Source organism: Pyrgilauda ruficollis, unplaced genomic scaffold (assembly GCF_017590135.1).
Source record: "Pyrgilauda ruficollis isolate IOZ18807 unplaced genomic scaffold, ASM1759013v1 scaffold63, whole genome shotgun sequence".
NCBI classification, from domain to species: domain Eukaryota; kingdom Metazoa; phylum Chordata; class Aves; order Passeriformes; family Passeridae; genus Pyrgilauda; species Pyrgilauda ruficollis.
Window position 1 is genome coordinate 800186 of NW_024528044.1, and position 15922 is coordinate 816107.

The 15922-nt window shown below is 37.6% G+C and overlaps 1 protein-coding gene across 3 annotated transcripts in view; it reads right to left on the reverse strand.

Annotated features, from left to right (window-relative positions):
• Positions 1 to 14458, reverse strand: part of NOVA1 (NOVA alternative splicing regulator 1) — a 143670-nt gene extending 129212 nt beyond the window's left edge. Inside the window, exons 1-2 of one of the 3 annotated variants that reach the window (XM_041484093.1) lie at positions 13993 to 14458; positions 12038 to 12181 (exon numbers count right to left, since the gene is read on the reverse strand). In XM_041484093.1, coding sequence (XP_041340027.1) covers positions 12038 to 12181; positions 13993 to 14128 — 280 coding nt within the window. In that variant the 5' untranslated portion in view covers positions 14129 to 14458. Of the gene's footprint in view, positions 1 to 4561; positions 4639 to 12037; positions 12182 to 13992 lie in introns of those variants that run through there. The other 2 variants (XM_041484095.1, XM_041484094.1) reach the window with 2 other exon arrangements.
• Positions 14459 to 15922: the final 1464 nt, after the last annotated feature.

Sequence of the window (15922 nt, forward strand, 5' to 3'; positions counted from 1 at the left end):
AGCCTAGAAAATGGTGAGAACACAACTCTTCTCAGGGCAAAAGGCAGCAGTAAATCTTAACTACCATAAATGAGCAACAAGGGGGAAAAAAAATCCACAAAAAAGCCAAAACAAAACAACCTTCTGCTAGAAAACAAAAGACACAAGCCTTTTACCAAAAGACCTAAAGCAGAATCACATACAAATATATATATTTTAAATTCACTACTAATAATCTATCCCTATGTTTAAACACACTAGTTCAGGACTATGAAGACTGGAGGTGTATTCCACCTTGCATAAATTCAATACTTACCTGAATTTAATGTTTGTATACAGAAACTGCTGGTATTATTACTGCCTTTGTACAAGTGTCTCCACTTACACTTGTGGGAGGCAGTGGAAAATAGGAAAGAAATTATAATTTTCAGTCCTCATGCTTCAGAGACAAAAAAGAATTTTAATTTCTTTTTGCTTAAGCTACTAGAATTTCAGCAGTGGGAAAATGGAAGAACTGTACCTGGAGAACTGGAGAAATGCTCACCTCTAGGGGAATATTTGACCTCAAGCAAAACAAAGAATGGAAACAATTCATCAGGTTTTGATTGCATCCAAACATCTTCACCCTACCTAAAAACTGGAACTTTTACTTCTCTGAATTCATCAGTGATGGTTTCAATGGCATGATTCCTATTCTGAAGAGCAAGTATAAAAGCAGCAGTAAAAAAATATTCATGTTAAAATGCTTATGAAATAAACTACCCATTTTTCAGCACTTAAACGTGCTGAACTACTACCGAGATTCAGAATTCAAAAGATTTGTAGTAGGAAAACTTGGAGCTCTAAAAATAACTCAAAGACTAAAAATTGAAATTAAATACTTATTCAGCCAATCATTGACTTCCCCAAATAAGCAGCATACACGCAGTATTTTCTAGATTAAATATGTATTTTTAACTATCTTCAGCACTCTAGCATGGCCCATCCAGCAAGATTCCTCAATTTCCCCATTGGAAGAGGGAAAATATTGGGGATGTCCCATATTTTGAAGCAGTCAACACAGGTCAATTTCTAACTTTTCTAACTTTCTATATTTATAACTCAGAGAAACATCTATACAGGAATCCAATGTGAAATCATTTTGCCTTTGAGCAAAGGAGAAAGAAATGGGAGAAATTATAACCCCCTTAGAATCCAGCATGTGAAAATGCTATGTGAAAACTACTGTGCTCTAAAGGGATTAAGCCAAGAAAATCTTCTTAAAGCAGAGTGAAACTTTAGAAATTATTCAATATGGAGTGATAAAATCTTCTCAAATTTTCTGAGGTATTTCCCACTACACAGAGACTTACCCGCTACACAGATACTTACCTATGAGAATTCCAGAATATCTAGATACACTTGTTTCTTTTCAAACTGGAATCAAACACTCCAAAGTATACCTTGGTTTGCCAAAAAACTGCATCACATCAGCATATAATTACTAATAGCACTATTTCCTCTAAATCAGCATTGCAACATCACACCTCTTTCTAGACCTACTGAAGTAGGTCATCCTAAAAATACAAAATTTGATATAGTTCCTGAAATACTTGTACTTTTAAGCACATTTGACTTGAATATCAGACGGCCATCATCAGCTTATCTGCACCTCCCAAGTAACCATAGCCTGAAATATGAAAACCTTGTAACACAAAACCAGTCCTACAAATAAACACTAATTTACACCAAAAATCCTGTATACTTTCTTAGGATCCTTAACAGGGAAAACCCATCCAAACTAAAATGCATGCTTATAAGTACCAAGAGCATTAAGACCACCCACTCTGAACTCCTATGCTTCAATACTTCACAGGAAAAAAGAAGTCCTTGGGTTATCTTAGGAGCCCATATAACTATATGCATATTTTTAAGGAAAAGTTAATCAATTCTTACTGCAGGTGCAATATCGCAGGTCTTAGCAAATTTTGTAATCACTTCCGAAATTTTGTACTGGGAGAAAGAAGGCACCCAAATCAGAACTAGCCAACCTAGTCAAAAGCAAAATTCTTACCAATAAACAACAAAAATCTTCAGACAGCAAATGCAACATCGTCAAGTTTTACAAGCAGAGATTTCTTTACAAAAGAAAACAAATAATTTTGCACAAGATGAAACTTCACATGTTCCTGGACTAGTCAACATGGAAAGCATGATAGTCCTTTATACACCATATGATTCCATTGAAAAATAGGCAAAGTGAATAAATAAAGAGAAGCTTCTTTTTCCTCATTCTGCGCATATTCATGTGTGTTGGAAAAGGGAAATACCAAGGTACTTATTTTGCAATTATGGATGACTAGATTTTGTGTCCTTACATCTGCACTAAAGATTTCAGAAAGTGCTAAGCTAATAAAATGTGAAGGACAGAACTGAACTACTTCTGAACATCACAACTGACATTCTTTCAACTAGTAATTACTATCAGACAAAAGAGCCATTAGAAAAGATAATGCAGAAACAATAGTATCTTGTTGTTACTAATCAACAAAGCATCATTAAAAAATTGGAATAAAAATAAACTAGTTATAAATGTCTTGCTTAATTCAAGCACCAACCTTGTTACCACTATCCATTGCACGTATCCTAGACTAGAGGGTATAAAACATTTGCATAAACTGAACAGGGTTTGTTTTCCAAAGGTACAGGAAACCCAATGGGACAAATACAGCTGCCCATTTAATTGATTTTCCACCATCAAGTGCACGCAAGACTGAAGTTCTGAGACTAGCAATTACACCTATTTCTACATACACTCCAATATTTTTAACACTCTGATTTAAAATCAGAAGAATCATTTTTTCCTTCTGAAACCTAGCTATTCAGGAAAAGAACCATCTTTCTAGCTATGAATCAATAAATCAAAAAAAAATCAAAAATAAAAAAATTATTCATTAATAATTCATTCACAATATATCATGTTGGCACTTACTAGAACAGCTAGTCATAGATGTATCCATATAGAATTTACAAATCTTATAAAATTATAAAGTATGTGTTTTATTATTGTTAAAAGTAGTGCAAATACTAGATGAGCACTTGGCATCACCAACATTAAAAAAAAACAACACAAAAACATATATCCCTAAAAGGAATCTTTGTAAAGTTAACACCTCCTGTTCCTTTTTTCTTTGAGTATTTTCCTATGCTGAAAATTATGTTATTTGATGAAGACCAATCTCAACAAAAAACTGGCAGACTTCAGTGTACTGCCGTGCACAGTAAAAGAATCAGAAGTAGGAAATCACATATGTATAAGGAATTCCTGGGAAATACAAATTTTACTTTAGATTGACAGAGTCGCCAAGTGTTCACCTAATAACGTTAAGTAGAAGACATACAAAGAATGAAGTGTGCACACACATGCAAGGCAGAAAACAAACCCCATACATGTTCTACATCTAACACTTGCAACAAATCATTTTTATAAAGCTTTAAGGCATCCAGTAGCAGCATTTCATTGCAGACCTATGAAAAATCAGCACAGACAGAATGCTGGAAGACCCTCTCTTGTTCCACAGAAGTTTTCTTCAAATCCAGGTCATAACTCTACTAAAAAGCCACCTATTTCCCTTTTTTTTTTTTTTTTTTTTTAATTGGTGTTGTTCCTCAGTAAAATTGTTGGTAGACTGCCAGATTACAATAAAACATAAATATTCTATAACTCCAGCTCAATACTGCTGCCAAAACAGTATCCATGGCAGCACCTGAATTGCTGCTGCTCCTTCTACTTGTACTATAGACGACCCTACCTGCACTCTGGCATTCCCTAACATGAGATTACAGATGGGGACAAAACCTAAATCACTGTCAGATCAAGCTCCAACACAGGCATATGGCCCAACTGGTCCTTCCTCCCCCTTCCCTCACAGCCATGACATTTCATAGCCCAACTCTTTTGGAATACACTCTGATAATAGTTTTAATTTTCTAAGTACACTGGATGCTCAACAAAGCCAACTGAATGGACACATGCCATTTCCTACTTTTCCAGTGCATGACCTAATATAAATATTTCCAACAACTCATGTTATAAAAATAACTCCACCATTGTATATTCAGTTAAATATTTGTAATTTTTCATGTGCAATTTGGAAGCCAGAATTTAGAACACACTGGGAAGATGATAAATTGCTGCTGCACCTGATTATCTGGTTCTCTACAGAGAATGTTTTTCCCCATATTGCCAACAAAGAATCTAAATAGGACTAAAGTCACTACTTGAGAATGAAAAAAATACATACAAATCTTCCAAGAACTTTGGAGGTGTGCACTATGGTTCTTGATTCAAGCAAACAGGTGCCACTCTATCAGGTGGGGGAAAATAGTACAAATGTGTGAAGCTCTTTATGTGGGAAATTACAAGAGAGTTAAATGGCACTGAGCAAGGCACAAAAAGTGCTTTTAAAATAGAAACAAGGGAACATGCAGAGAACCTCAGTATCTAATTTAATTAATGATTGAGAATGCAAAGGCTCCAACTGGTGAAACATTAGCAGCAGCCATGAATTTCACTGTAGTTCTGTATAACAAGTAATCTTACCTGAGTGATTCTCAAAAAAATGTCAACACATCGATTGTATTTTTCATCTGATCCTGTCAATGCTGAGATGACAGGCCCTGCAGGATGCAGTGAGAGATCAACGATGAAAAACAGATGTTTAGTCTTTTCAAAATCAAAACCTATAAGACCAGGTAAATATGAAATTTTGTCCAAGATACATACTTCTTTATATCCAACAAATGCTAATGTTACATAATGTTACACTTTCATATACATAAGTTGATAATAGTATCTCTCACAAGGGATCTGACTCCAGGTCAATCATACCACCAATGTTTAACTTTAAGCCTGGTCCCTAACACACTGCTCTTGCAAGAGCTATCTGGTCACATAGCTAGTTACTCACATCACCTACATCAACCTAGGTTCATGCTCATCAACCTAAAAGAAAAGCTCTCCAACCTTTCACAAAGGAGAATTTATTTTGTCCATCAATTGTGCAGAACACTTTGAAGAACCTTACACAAATTTACTGCAATTCAGGAGTCAAGAAGAACAATAACTAGCTCAAGCAAAGAGTGATAAATCCATACTCAAAGGCTACAAAACCATGCTAGCATTGCACAGTTGGAAGCTGATTTCCATAGATGTATCTCCCAAGACTGCCTTAAACTGACATTTCCAACAGATCAGTTAAGTTCTTGCAAAGGAATTGCAATGCTTGGCTATTATCAAAAGCAGCACACCTAATATTAAGTAAACTCCAGTAAGATTCAACCATAATTATCAATACGTAAAAGTGAAAGCGAGTTCATATGTGGACAGGAATTCAGATCTCGTGATTTTTATGTACTAAAATATTTAATTGTTTTTATCAAATACAGGGAAAATTTAAAGCAGAGTATTCTAACAATCCTCTCTCTATTTTTAATCAAAATACAAGCAATGTAGTTATCTTTATAATGCCACAAATAATCACAAGAAGGGACAGAGAAACCCAAAAATCAAAACAAAAATGGGATGGAATACAGCTACACAAATCTGTACTGGAACACTTACGAGATCCCTAGGTTATAGTATAGTTTGAAATTTCCTCTGAGGGAAGGGAAAGGACCCTGAATACCAGGGTGAATTGTAAGGAACCTCCTATTTTCCTAAATCTATGTCATGCAGTCAGAATGAAGACAGTCATACATCAACAGTAAATTAAAAACCTTGCACATGCACAGCACGCTAATTGATTCCATTTGCCAACACCAAATTCCAACTCTCCATGTTTCCATGCTACTAGAAGTCCTTAACCACAAGACTGGGCTAAATAAAACAAGCACTAAGCATTCCCACTGCTGAACATAGCATACTACACCAGAAATTCATACCAGACACAGTATACCTCTTTTCATTTACAGACAATAGTTGCTGTCAGAATAAGCAGAAATATTTTTGCTAAATCCATTATAACCATGACATTTCAAAAACACGTGCATCAGCTTCATTACTCAACAGATAGATCTGATAAACAGGAAAAACATATTACAGTTTTAGATTGAAGTACGTTAAGAATTTTATGCTAGTGTCACACAAATGCAATTAGAAAAACCAAAAGGCCTACCTAGAAAAATGGCCATCAATAAGAGTCAGAAAAGCAGCCTCCCAATTTCTAATATGCACTGCGTTTTGTACCATGACACTGCAGCCTCTGAGGGTCAGATTAATTAAGATCAACAGCAGCTGCAGTGCAACGTGAGAAGCACACGGCCACGGCTCTCACCAGTCCAGCCCAATTACCTGCAGCATTCCAGCACTGGGCAACTGGCAACTACGATACCCCTCACCAAGTCATTAATTCCCACTGGCCCACTGATAAATGCTAAGAAAAAAATAAATTCAAAGAGGGACTGGAAAGCTGACTGCACTGCTGCAAGATGCAACAACGATATTTGCCAGCCAAATCTTTACAGTTGTTGCTTAACTTTATATGAGAGCCGTGTCCAAAAACAGAAATGTGATAGCAACAAGGTGCAAGCCCTCTTCCCCAACACTCTATGCTCCATTTCTGGAGGCCAGTCTGACAAATTCACTAAATCCAAGGTTTTCTTCCCTGGCCAAAAAGCTACTGATCACTGAGAAAATAAATTCTCTAGTCAACTACTGAGGACAATATCTAAGCTAATGAAATTAACTAAAGAACAAACAAGATCAAAGAGTATTTGAAAAAGACATTGCTTGTTACAGGTTGCATCCATTAAGAAAAGCAAGGATGTATTTTGTTTACTGCACAAGGGAGAAGAGGAAAACAAGAGGTTCAGACATTCCCTGTTTATGTTTTTTAAATATCATCTCTAACAAGATTCTCTATCAAGAATCCATTAAAACCTGGATCTATCAGAAAACTATTAAATTTATGTATGGGAGTTTTAAACTTCATAGAAGAGGAAAACTTAAGTCTTGTTCATTTTTTTTTAATGAATAATTGCTTTACACAAATCCTGACTTTACCAAAAAACAATGCTGTTACTAGAAGCATCTTCATCCACATAAGCTTTCTAACCTACTGAAAACACTTCAGTTTGCAGTTATATTGAAACCTAGGTAAAACCAACACAATGAAAACGTTGAAAAGTTAAAATACAGCATTTCCCTGTCATAACAGCTGTCCTCAATCTATTCTTTATTTTGACAACAAAGTTAGTTGTTAGCCTGTGTCATTTATTCATGTTAGACTAACCATTCCAAATCTGTCAGAAGTTCTTATAAACCTTTCTATACAAGACAAAGACACGGCACTTTCTTGCAAACCAAAGCCATTTACTATGTCAAAGTTGATTTACTCATTAACATAAATAAGTCCCTACAGGTAGAAAAAAAAATGAGTGCCAAATTTCTACTTTTAACTTCTCAACATTTCTCTAAGCCTACCAAATTAGAATCTGCTAAGTGATAGTACACAGGACAAGTTAGATATGTAACAATCTCAAGATCCTACTAAGTTACATAGTCAGTTTCAGCTTCCTTTTAAATGCAAAATACTACAGACCTGCTGGCTAACAAGCTAACTTTTTTTTTTATTCTGTTTCAGTAACCAGGCAACAGACAACTGTCCAACTGAGAATTATCTCTCTGAACAGCTGGCAATCAACACTTGGGAGTTTTTGGTGGTTGGTCTCTTTTTTTAAAAAACTAGTACAAAGATCAGTGATTACTTTAAAAATCTATACAGCTTGAGATTCCACCTCTGAAATCTCTACTCACTATTTAGTAATTTCCTCAGTCCTGTTATCCCTGAAGTTACTCATGTAAGTGTTTACACCAGAATCTAAAAATCTTAGATATACACTTATGTATGTTATATCTAATTAGCTAATGTCAACACTTCAAGAAAAAAAGTAGGATCAAGAAAAAAAATGAAATGTATTTATTGATGTTTCACAAAGCCCTTCAAGGAATCAGCAGAACAGACAGCTAGTAACTAAACCCATTCTTGCTTCTAACTCCACTACTCTTTTCCATAGCTGAAAAAGCAGTATTTCACTTCAACATTTTTTCAAGTGTTGATTTAAAACATTTCTTTCCTCACTAGATTTTGTTATTTTTAAGAGTTGCAAATTAACATGATAAACTCTGTTTCTATGAAGGAAATAAAAATGGAGAGCCAAGCTTGATATATTACACCTTTCTCCTTCCTCGCAATTTATAGGAGTAATGATGCTATAAGATTATTAATTAAAAATTCCTGTAACTTTAAGTGTTACTTATACATTCAATGTTTTTGAACCGTCTTTAAGAGTCAGAATAACTGTTTTCAGAAGGGCACTGACAAAGATTAGCTAGACTATATCTCATAACACATGAACAATTCAAAGAAATCTGATATTTAAACAGAAAACATCTAAAACCAGAATTCCCTTGGTAAAAGCACAAAACAGCCACACAATACCTCATGCACTGTCTGCATGAGATGGGAGAGAAAACTCCCACCTTTTATAGTGTCCAAGCATTGATATAATTACTGACTAGAAATCTGCTATAAGAACAACACATCTAATATGTTGCTAAAACCAGTAAAACCTTATCCCCCATTTAATTATGCTTTTATTAATCTCTGCTCTTGATATGATCTAATTTAAGTACACCTACGACATCATATTCCAATAAATTGAAAAACACTGACCAAGTTCAAATTTACTCAAGCACCAAGTTCAGATCAGGCAAGATCCTGTTGCAAGATAAACAACATGATGTGATGTAACATAATTTTGTGCATGTGTGTGCATTTGTGAGAGACCGGGGCGGGAACGCAGAGAGGGAGGGAGAGGGAGAGAGTCTGTGCACGAGAGAGAAACAAGAGAGTGTACGGCAGCGTTCACAAGGGAGAAATATACATGGCCTGAGTGGCTTTGAGTCCCGTGCTCACTAAAATGCAGAATGAGAAACACATAAGCAATGAGAACTTCAGACAACAGAAATAGTTTTTCTTCTATTATTCAAAAATAAACCACACATTATAATAGCTTTACAGAATAGCCACTTTCTTTATCAAGTTGGCTAAATCTGTATTTAATTTTTGAACCAAAACCTACTAGTCAATGCACACTGTACTTTCTATGCAGAAGGATCAGCACCATTTAGTTTAAAAGTAGGGCATATTTTGCCATTTTAATTTTATTTCTGCTAGTCTTGGGGGACATGCCTGAACAGAAAAGAATCAGAATATCCAAAGTCAAATTGCAGGAGTCCAGACAACAAGAAAAAGTCAGCAGGTAACCTGAAAAGAGAACAATAAATTGTGCACTCAAAAATAAAACTGTAGTGGATAGTAATGTATTTGTATACTGCTTCCTATCTTGTAAACTAAAATGTTCAATGCAAAGCTGTTTTTTCCTTCAATTTCTTGTAATTAGAGCTGCCATATAATTCTTCAGTAATTATGTCACCTTTTGACGCACAAAAATAATTCCAACAGAAATCAGTCTGCATACTGAAGTCCTATATCACAGAGGGAAAAGAAAAAAACACTATTAGATCATAGGAACTATTTGTAACTTCTGTATTACAAGCACCTTCCTCCTTTCCAAACAGGAACTTACTTTTCTAAAACTTTTCAGAAATACAGAAAACTTTCATAGAAGCTTCAATGGCAGAACATTCCACAGCGAAACATACATTAAACATATTTGTAGTCACAAGCATCAGAGGTAAGGACTAAGTAACATCTATTAGGAAAACAGTAATTGTTTAAAAAACTCCATAAGAAAAATAAATCATAACCATCTCAGCTCTTTCACAAGGTTTGTATTCCCTAATGTTATACAAGCAAGAGAGTCTGGAAGAAACCCAAAAGCCATCAGCTCAAGGAATGACAGGACCTCTGAAAATTCCATGGGCTGGTGGTCAGACGCAAACAGAAATACTAACAAGAGCTAGCCACGCTGGAATCCATTTCCCATCCCTGCTCCATGCTTTAGCAGGTATCAGTCACCAACTTCCTGAAAACACTCACTCTCCATACAATACAACGTGCCTGCAAATTCAAGGCAGACTGTATAAAGTCAAACTGGAACTTCATTTGCACCTGTTACTGAGAAAATGTTTGAGTGTCCCTGCCCTAGTTATTTATATTATTGCTGCTGATTTTAAGAGAGAATATGTTTATGTCACACATGTTTTTCTCAGGTCATTCTAGCTTGTGATTTTTTTTATTTTTCAAAGGTTCTTCTGCTACTACTGCTGCATCTTTACAGTTCCCTACACAAAAAAAAAAAAAAAAATTTAAAGTCCCCAAAAAAAAAAAAAAAAAAAAAAAAAAAAAAAAGTAATTCTGATTTAATCAGAACACAGAGGAACTATACTGGAGCACTGAACAAAAGATCTAATCTTTGGAGCGTCCTTTCCGAGTGAGTGTAAATAAACTGTAGTAAAATGAAAAGGTTCATAATTTGGTATTTGGAATATTCTTCATAAACACCAATTTTCTGTAACATCCTTGCATATCTGATAACCCCTCATGTATAATGCAGAAGATCTATTTCATTTTCATCTATTGACAGTGAATTTAATTTACTATTGCAGCTCTTTACCCAGATTATGTTATTAATTCTGCAATCAGGCTCTTTAGAATGCTTTATTTCTTCCAAGAGTTTTCACAATTCGACATTGATTTTTTTTATCCTAACATACCTTTCAAAATAAAGGATCATGTTTTTCCTACCTTTCTAAAAAAACAAAAAAGTAAAAAAAAAAAAGCTTCAAAAGCAACAAACACCAGTTCATAAGCTGTAACTTTCAAGAGAAAAAAAAAAATCTACATTCAAAACTTCAATCTCTGACTTTTAAGTATTATAAGCTACATTCATTAAGGAGATGTACAACAGGTGCATCAGAATTTCCACTTCAAAAATCATATTTGTAAATAGACCAAAATATCTCTGTTAATAAAAAGTTATTCCACTTCTGCCTGACTGTAAAGTCAGAGGACAGGAAAGCTAAATTCTCCAAAGTTAGTGCTCTGTTTACATCCATACCAACTGTCTTTGCTATTTTGTAGAATTCAGTCTTGTTAAAATAGAGCAAATGCAAAGCAGCGCTTACTTTCCAGAAGAAAAGTCAGCAACAGCTAGTCAACTCAATTCTAAACCACCAGCTACTCTTCAAAAATAACAAAATCAAAACACAAAAGTGTCAGCTATGTTGTTTTGCATCAGTTTTTAGAAAGCCCTCTAGAGCAAAGGTCAATTACAGAATGCTAATCTGTTCATCTTTCGGAAAAATTCCCCAATTATTCAACTGCAGAAGCTAAAATCTTGTCTATCATTATGTAAGACTCTCTCTTCAGAAATCTTATAAAGGAGGAATGCTAATTCAGGTATTTATTACTATTATACTCAAATATTAAAAAACTTAATGTGCACTAATACAGCTAATATAAAATGCAATTTTTTTTATTCATCCAAAGTATTTCAGTTTTATAATAGAGTTTTCTTCCACCATCATGATAAACACAATATAAAGAATATCTAAAGAGCAGCACTTGTCCTCTTTACTTCACTCCAGAGCCAATGAACAAAGCAGTGAAGCAGAAAGAAGGTACATAATGGATTTAAAGTAAATGGCCCATTCTTTACGAGGCAGTCTCTCATTTTTACTCATTCTAGCTTAATTGTCATTATAATGTCTGGAAACTTCAAACGAACAATTATCTTTACGCCACCTGTCACATCGGTTCCTTAAAGCTAGATTTTTTTAAAATAAAAAATAAAGCAGTCAATGTTAATGAAAACAACCTTTTGTAGAAATACTGTAAATTACTTTAAACTTATTTCAAGCAGTTAGCATCCAGCTCAGTCCATTCCATATGCCAAAACAGACAGAATATTTATATTCACAATTGCACTTTGAAACATACTTTTGTGAGACATAACGCTTCCTGCTGCACTTGACCAATATATGAAACACACTGAAATGTACATACATGCCTGAGAACTTCAAAATAAAACAATTGGCTAATTTTGCACCTACCTGGATAAAAATCTTTGGATTTAGACAGCTTGATGGTGGCCCCAGTCTCTTTCTGCAACTGAACAATTGTCTGTCCTCCCTTCCCAATTATAGATCCAGCAGCATAACTAGGTATGAGGACCTTTAGAAAATACTGGCCATCCTCTGAAAAATTGAGATATGCATGGTTAATATGGATTATAAATTGTCATTTTTCCTCCCCAGACCCACAAATAAACAAAAGGTTACATCTTTAAACCCCTCCACTAATTCATGCATTTATATCTAACCAGTTGCGTCATTATACAAGACACGTTTAGGCTATGCCTTTGACAGTTTAAAATATCTACATTTATTCTAAGCAAAGAAGCCACAGAGGTTCCTTAATTCAGTTAAAGAATAATATTGCAATTATATTTCAAAGGTAGATTTTCTTTTTTTTTTTTTTCTGCCATGGTAACCACAGCATACAGAAATGATCAGACCCCTTTAAAAGAACTAAAGCCCTGCATGAAAACGTGGTTAGTGACAACTACAACCTTGCTTGGAAATACTGCAAAAGAAATGACAAAACCAGGAAAGAACGAATTGTAAATTCTAATGGGCTATTTGTTTGTCATTAGCAAACACACGAGAACAGCAATTAGCTATTGCTTGCATTCTTCTTAAGTGAGCAAAACGACTACTCTGCTACCAAATAACCCACCCAAAATGTGGGGTTTTATTCCAAGCATTTCAGCCACTGCCAAGAAAACAACTCAACATGGTGAGGATGGAATCACTTGCCTAAGTAATCCTCATGTATTCCTTTAGCACTTCTTAAGCGACAATGATCTCTTTTAAGCTCATTAATTAAAGGACACTAAGAAGAATTTTTCCCAATTGATCAAAAGCCTAAGTCACTTATTTTAAATACACTTAAAAGGTGACGAGATAGACAATGCCAGTCCTCTAACCACCACTAGCACTAAAGCATACCATCGAAACAGGAAAAAAGATATAGAATGAATGGAGGGGAGAAAGAAAAAAGGATCCCAGTCTGATTTGGCAACTGCTAAATTTTCAGTACCCTCGTGCCACCACTAAATCCAGCTACACTGAAGTCTGAGGACCTCTCCATAACTGTCTCTGAAGAAGTGCAAGGCAACAGGGATATGCTGGTTCCCCAGACTTGTGTTCTCCCCAGCAATTATGGCAACGTCCCATTGGCACGGATATCAAAATATCATGAAACATGTTTCATAAAGTTGGTTCTTTGGAGTTATTTTTACCCCTAAGCAGAAGAAATTATCTAAGTTCACAGTACTTCTCTTCCCTGAGACTATAAAGCGCCTCAGTTAGTGCCTGTGTGTGACAGTGGTGCCCACCCGTATTACCATAGCTGGGGAACCATGCACTACGTATAGCCAGACCACTGCTCTCAACATTGGGCAAATAAATTCACCTCTGCCTCGGTGCATTGTTATGACGACTCCAGTGCAAACGGATAAAGGAGATGCTGGTCCCGTTATAACTCATCTCCTCCAGGAACAGCAGGATGTTAACTAGCGAGTCCCCGTAGCCGAGGGGCGACTCCCCCCGCCACCAGCCAGCCCTCGCCCCCGGCTCGGCACGGCAAACACACGCCGTGTACGCGCTGACAATGGAAGTGAGGCCAAGGAGGAGGAAAACGCACGGCAAGGCTGAAATTCAACTTGCGACCCCGAGGATGTGGAAGGAGGGAAGAGCGTTTGCCGTCTCCTTCCAGCTGCCATTTATTGTCGCCCATCCTTAAACGGGCGAAGGAGATAGCTGGGCTGCGGGAGCCCCTTGTGCTCCCTCCTCGCCTCCGTAGGGTCACGGCTGTACAGCCCCAGCGTGGATATTAAATAAAAAGACTGGTAGATGCTGAAAACCGACGCCATTTTGATGAATGATAACATTAGAGAAATGGGAATCTTTGGGGGTGGGAGGGAGGTGACAGAGGATATACCCACCGCCCGTGTTGGTCCTCTTGGTGCTGCCGGCTTCAGGGGGGGCTTCAAGCGGTCTTTTCCGGGAGTCCGGCGGGTCCAGGTCTATGGGAACCCCGGTGTGGGTCCCGTTCTGCTGGATGGGAGCTGCCGCCATCATGTTTGCTGCTGCTCGGAGGAGAATTGTCTCTTCCCTTCTCTGGTGGGGGGGCAGGGAGGGAAGGGGGGAGGAGGAGGAGGAGGAGAAGGAAGGGGGTGGAGGAGGAGGAGGAGGGGAGGGGGCTTGTCCCGTTCTCTTGTCCTTTTCGAAAATGTAGAGCTAAGATCGGGATTGTCGAGGATGCTGCGCGCCTTGTTTATCTGGCACCCGGGGGGAGGGAAGGGAAAGGAGGGAGGGAAGCGGGCAGGACTGGACTGGAGGAGCAGCTGCAGTGCAGTGTCAGGAGATGAGGAGAAGGGAGACAGGGGAACGAGGGGGGCGAGAGAGGGAAAAGAAAGGGGGAGAGGAGAGGAGGGGAAAGAATGAAAAGAGTGAGACAGGAGGAGGAGAGGACAGAGTGAGTGGGAGAGGAGAGGAGGGGAGAGAGTGAGTGGGAGAGGAGGGGAGAGAGAACGAGTGAGACAGAATCGGTGGGAAGGGAGGGAGGGAAGAAGGGAGGGGGAGAAGGAGGGAGCGAGCGGTGTAAATGGTGGGCGAGGGAGAGAGTGGGAGATGATTCACGCTGTTTCTGAGCCCCCTTCCGCCCCTGCCCGCCCTAGTGCCGCGCCTGACGCTGCGGCTCAGCTGCCCGCCGCTCCCGGGCTCCCGTGCCCTCCCTCGCTGTCGGGCTCATGTGCACGGGCGTGGAGAGGGGGATCGCTGCCGGGGTGGCGCGCCGCTGCTCGGCTCTAGCCCCGGCACCGCGGGCGCCCGGCTGGGGGCTGGGGCCGCCACCCTCAGCTGCACCGCAGAAACCCTAAAGGCAGGATAGGTTAGAACCATGGGTGGGGGCACGGGGGGGGGGGGGGGGGGGTGTTATTTTGGTTTTAATAGAAAAATAGATACTCAGGGATTAAAACTGCTATAAACTATGAGTAATTCCACTGTAATGAAACAATGTAATATCACATGTGAGAAATAGCAGAATCTCCTTGTGTAGCTTCGTCAGTTTACAGTGTTACTGATTGTGTACTTTTTGTTACTACCTTACAAAAGGACACTGGCAAAGCATCTTGTCTACAGACTGAATTCAGCCAGCCGTCACTCCAGATGCTTCAAGACGCATTCCCTTAACAGTATGGTGAACAGTGTATTTTTCAAGGGATCAGCATACCTCTTTCCAATCTGTTATTGTAATTCCTCTAACAGTATTACTATTTTATGTGTCATTTTGCCCACCCACCACCAACCATTCTATTTGTTTGAAATTTTGGCATTTTACAAGTAAAGTAAGGAAAAAGATACATTAACAGCAAAATTAGTTTCTTTGATTCTATTGTCAAGCTTGATCCCCTTTCTGGAATAATATAATCTTACAATATAGGCCCCTAATCAGGATTGGTTTAGAATTTTGCTCCTATACAAAAGTATGTTAGAAGATCAGAAATCTTCCTGGAAAAGGAGTGGAAAGGGGGAAAGTGAAGATGTTGCACAGTGGACAAAGGAAAAATAAGACAATAATGAAAAAGGCACTGATTTTTTTCTCTTGTAAGCAAAATTTATGTTAAATTATGTAGCAAAATTTGAGTTGCTCTGATTAATTTGCTCACTAGTAAAATATATACTACTTGAAATTATTAAAGACAACTATGTCCTAGCAAAATTGTATTAGTAAACTCTCCTACTGTTAACCATCAAGAAGCTCTACTTTGTGCTGTGTAATTTATTATCAATTTTCCAAATAATAGGCTATTCCAGCAGAAGTAAGTTTTGCAAGTATAATACAATCATAATGGTAGATATTTTGCCAATGGA